The sequence below is a fragment of the Penaeus vannamei genome, unplaced genomic scaffold, assembly GCF_042767895.1.
Source record: "Penaeus vannamei isolate JL-2024 unplaced genomic scaffold, ASM4276789v1 unanchor802, whole genome shotgun sequence".
NCBI classification, from domain to species: Eukaryota; Metazoa; Arthropoda; class Malacostraca; order Decapoda; family Penaeidae; genus Penaeus; species Penaeus vannamei.
Window position 1 is genome coordinate 10,001 of NW_027213806.1, and position 5,000 is coordinate 15,000.

The following is a 5,000-nucleotide window of genomic DNA, read 5'->3' on the forward strand; positions in this document are numbered from 1 at the left end:
CACACACACACACATTCATACATACACACACAAACACACACACACACACACACACACACACACACACACACACACACACACACACACACACACACACACACACACACACACACACACACACACACATATACACATACACATACACATACACATACACATACACATACACATACACATACATGCATGCATACATGCATACATGCATACATGCATACATGCATATATGTGTGTGTGTGTGTGTGTGTGTGTGTGTGTGTGTGTGTGTGTGTGTGTGTGTGTGTGTGTGTGTGTGTGTGTGTGCGCGCAAAAAATAACAGTAATTAACCCATATAGGACTATACAGAAACAGAAAAAAGATGTAATGGTCATAAAGAACACAAAAGAATGCTAGGATATGATTATAAGCATTGACATATCCCCCTAATAAAGTTGTATAGTTGTTGTTGATATCAGCATGGACATTTTTTCTATTTTTATAGATAATTAAGATAGTAGAATTTTCAGAAGTATTGATGATTTCTGATTTGATATAAAATGAATATGTTTTTTGTCCTTCAGATCTTAAATTATGGGACCCATAAGATGGGTTGTGGGAAGACTGCTGATGCCGCAGTCTCCAGTGCACATCAGCCAGCGATTTCTTCCTGAAGGTAATCAAAACTTTGTGTTATGAAGATTGGTATCTTGTTGAGATAAACTAATAATTGAGTAAAAAATGTGTGTTTGTGTGTATACATATATGCATACATATGTAAATGTAATTAGGTTGATAAGAATATGATTAGATAAAATATTTAGGAAATTATTAGATAAATAGAAAGTATTTATTCTTATTGAAGTGGTATATGATAATTTATGATAATGACATATGATTTTGTTAACAGAAGTGAATAAACTATGATCAGTTTTGTTTGGTTTGATAGTAAGGAATCATTTTATACAAAACTGAATGAGATACTTGCTTTCAGCTCGGAGGCGTTTTTACAGGAGTGTTACTGTGGCGGGAACTGGTAATGAGTATGAAGTAAACTTGGATCACAGGAAATTGAAGACGCCAATGGGAAATGTGTTTCAGGTAATTTTTTTTTCCTTAAGCTCTAGGCTAGGGTTCTACTTAGTCTGGGTCATGAGCTGGTGGTCAGTGGGTTATTATGTCTTCTTTAATAAGTAATGAATACGATGATATAGAATAAATGAGCAATGTTCCTTTTTTTTTCTCTCTTTTTCTTTTTTTGTTTATAAACCAGAATAGATTTCAGGCCAGATAGAAGGAGATATAAACACATTATTAATTAGTTTATTGTAGACATTCAGTTGGATTGGAAAGGAATCTTTAAATTAAACTGTGTTTCAGTGAAAAATATTAGAAGAACAATGTTTAAGATAGCATCTGTGTGATTTTTTTCTGATTCTATTAACAGTGAAAATACATTTGTCCCTTTATGACTGTCTTGATTTTGTACTTATTGATGTAAAAACTGATTAGGCTATAATACAGAACATCTATAATTGGCTTGTTTGACTCTGGTATATCTCAAAGTATGGCTCAGAGTTTGGTAAATGTGATTGTCAAATTGTTTTCGTAACTTCTGTTCATAAATTTATATTAAGCCTTTAGTAGTAATGCAGTATGATTATAAATGTAATATTATGTTTATACGTCCTTTGCAGGTGCCAAACCATGGGTTGGCTTTAGCTGTAGCACATGAGTGGGCTTCTGTCAAGGATAAGATCCAGCCTAGCCTGATGCACCTGGTAAGTGACAAACTGAAAGAGGGGGAATGCTGCATTTTTAACTAATAAAGAAGTCGTTATTGGTTGCAACACTGAGGTAGACCTATTCCATATATGTACCTCAGATAAGCCACATAAACTTAGCAGCGCACACCACACACAGGCAGATGGGGTACTTGTTCTCATACCATATGTGCACCGATTTATGGCCTTGATTTAGACAGTGAAGTAATATGGGGCCTTTCTGATTTTTTTTAGCCTAAGTGCTTGCAAAAACATCCAGCTACTGGAGTGCAAAGTATGCATGATAGAATGGATATAAAGTGTAACTGTATAATGATGGCTAGATGTACATGTCCCCAGTGAGATGGCCATTCAAAGCTTGATACAACATACATGACATCCATAGGCAGTGAGTTCAAATCTCAGGAACACTTGTACACCAAACCACCTTATACAGACTTGGGTCTTATAGCCTTTATATCCTGTTTCCTCAGGCAAAAATGGGTCTTACAAACCAAAATGCAACATAGTGATATAAAGCAAAATAGTGAAAACCAAAAGTAACTTTATGCCTAGTATAATCACAAAAACTTTGAAGGCTTTTGAAAAGGATAGTGGTATCTGTTACCTAATAAATATACATAATAAATAATCAACCAGGTATGACAAGAATGTTGAAAAGTTTGTTTGTAATTATTGTTTTGAATATTAATTATCACGAAATTTAATGTAATCCCCTAGTTAGCTTTTCATTGATGTGGAAGGTTAGAAACTGCATTAATTGAGTGAGGTCTTTCCCTTCAATGGAATCTAATAATATGTGAGGAAAAATGCTTCAGAAGCTTGAAAAGATAAAGTATTGTCAAATTATTATATCACTGTTTTCCTTGCATCATGTGCATGAAAGAGTTATGTATGAAATTTATGAGTGCAAAATACATCTCGGTGTTCTAAATCAAATGAATCTATGAAAGCGGTGCTTGTTTATTGTTCTTATTCTAGATATGATGTAAGTTATGCTTTCAGAAGCAGAAAATTCAAAACAATGATTTAGCTTGTCTTTAAAATGCATTTTATTACATCCAGAATTGAAAAAAAACAAAAAAACTTAGCAAACTGTGGGCATAAATGAAGGTTGTAGTAATAATAGGGATAATTCCTTTTACAGACATCTCTTTCTAACACTGTACTGGACAACCCAGCCAGAGGAACAAAGTGGGATTTTGCTGACAAGATTTTGGAATACCTTGAAACAGACACAGTATTGTTCCCGGGTGAGGTATGTGTAACATTTTTATTGTAATATTTTTTTCTCAATAAAATCAAGATATTGTATGTGATAATATATCTAAATACAGGTAATATTTCCTAGTAGAAATTTAATGCTTTGTAATATATTTCTTTTTCTTTGCTAGGCCACGAATACAAGTCTGTCTTTAGAGGAAAATGCTTAATTCTCCAAGCCACTTTGTCTGGAAATAATGATAAGGAATAGGTCAAAGATAAAATATGAATGTAGGGATTCTGTTAGTTCGTAGATGAATTAGAACATTAAGTATTTACAGTTTTGTTTCATGATTTTTTATAATATTATACTCTTTTAGAAAAAAGGAATCAAGTAACCTTCGGAACCTCTTGTGATTGTTGTTTATATTGTTCTTTGTAAAGTAATTACATGTGCAATATTTCATTGCAAGGAATAAAAAGAATTATTATTTTACCTATTATTTGTTATATCTTAATAACCATGTATAAATACAGTTCTAATATGCAGACATTACAGAATGGAACATATTTATTGCACTGAGTATAGTATAAGGGGACCAAAGTCGGATAAGGCATCTTTGGATAGCTCTTATCTTTGCCTATTGAAAATACAATGCCTAAGAATGTATTGGATGGGAGGGTATTTGCATTTGTAACCAGTGCAAAGCAAGAATTATATTGACTTTTTTATATATGACAAATTTATATGAATTTTTTCAATTTTCTTTGTCTGTAAAGTAATTGATGTCTTTGTAAGAAACACATTTATGTGAGTTTTTGCTGGATATGAAATGTAGAAGATGAAGACATAAAGAGATAGAGTAAAATGTATTTGATGTATTGGAATATCTTTACTTTTTTGTGGATAATTGGCATTTTTAAGAACATGATTGAAGACTATGGTATACTGCTAAAAGGTTTTAGCATATTAATGTCTCATTTAATATTGTCAATATATTACAGACCACAGATGACCTCGTAGAGCTGCAGAGAAGAGAGTGGGATCCTGTGATAGAATGGTTTAATAAGAAGTTTGAGATTGACCTCCAGCCAGCAGTTGGAATATGCGGTGCGGACATTCCCATGCAAGCCCGGGAAAGTATACGCCGGTATCTCCTGTCTTACGACATTTGGGCCATCACTGGTTAGTGTTGGAATGTGTTTGTGGATATGATATATTATGTTGAAACAAAGTAGTATGGTAGTAGACTACTGTTTGTGGTATTCTCCTTTTATTCCTGTTAATATTATTGTTTTTTTGGATACTTGTTAAAAAACATAAAAAAGAGTGTTTTTTGTTGATTTTTTGTGAATGTTGTCCATTATGTATCAACAGGATTTCTCTATGGCGTGGAGGCATTGAAATCTGTGATATTAACTGTGGCAGCTGCAGAACGAAAGTTGACAGCAGAAAAGGCTGTTGCACTCTCTAGGCTAGAACTACAGTACCAGGTAAGTGGGCCTGTCTATGCTTCTCCAGATATATTCAGCAGAATAAAGCTTATAGAATTAAAGAATTTTACAAGTGAATTGGAATAGGTAGGTATAAATGAGAGCCTTGCTGCTAACAGGTTTGTATTCATTTTGTAAAGTATGTTTAAGTTTGTTTATTGGAGTACAGATTTACCAATTGGTGAATGCTGAACCATAATCACAAAAAGTGATTGTTCTGTCTGTTCTTTCTGATTATATTAAAGAGTTGCCTCTTACATTTTAAAAAATCAGTGAAGTCTAAACTAGTTATTCCTGAACACTTAGTTTCATGAATTTTGTAAAGGACAGGCATATATGTATACTTTAGATTTTACAGCATTATACAAATGTCACAGTTTACTATAGTTACTTGATATAGTAATACAATTATAGTATGATTATCATATTTTATTGTAGCAGGCTGTAACTTCTACACCTATTCAATATTATGTTTGCTCTTACAGTTAGAGTGGGGCTGAGGATCATTGTTGTTAGCCAATCTTTCATATACATATTTATGTTTG

The 5,000-nt window shown here is 33.0% G+C and overlaps 1 protein-coding gene across 1 annotated transcript in view; it reads left to right on the forward strand.

The window, feature by feature from the left end:
* The window catches only part of l(2)k14505 (ATP synthase mitochondrial F1 complex assembly factor 2 homolog l(2)k14505), a 7,003-nt gene that overhangs the window by 1,459 nt on the left and 544 nt on the right, over window positions 1-5,000 (forward strand). The window contains exons 2-7 of the mRNA XM_027361532.2: window positions 559-650; window positions 969-1,075; window positions 1,672-1,755; window positions 2,906-3,016; window positions 3,967-4,147; window positions 4,340-4,455. Of these exons, the coding sequence (XP_027217333.2) occupies window positions 569-650; window positions 969-1,075; window positions 1,672-1,755; window positions 2,906-3,016; window positions 3,967-4,147; window positions 4,340-4,455 (681 nt within the window). The 5' untranslated portion in view covers window positions 559-568. The remainder of the gene's footprint in view (window positions 1-558; window positions 651-968; window positions 1,076-1,671; window positions 1,756-2,905; window positions 3,017-3,966; window positions 4,148-4,339; window positions 4,456-5,000) is intronic.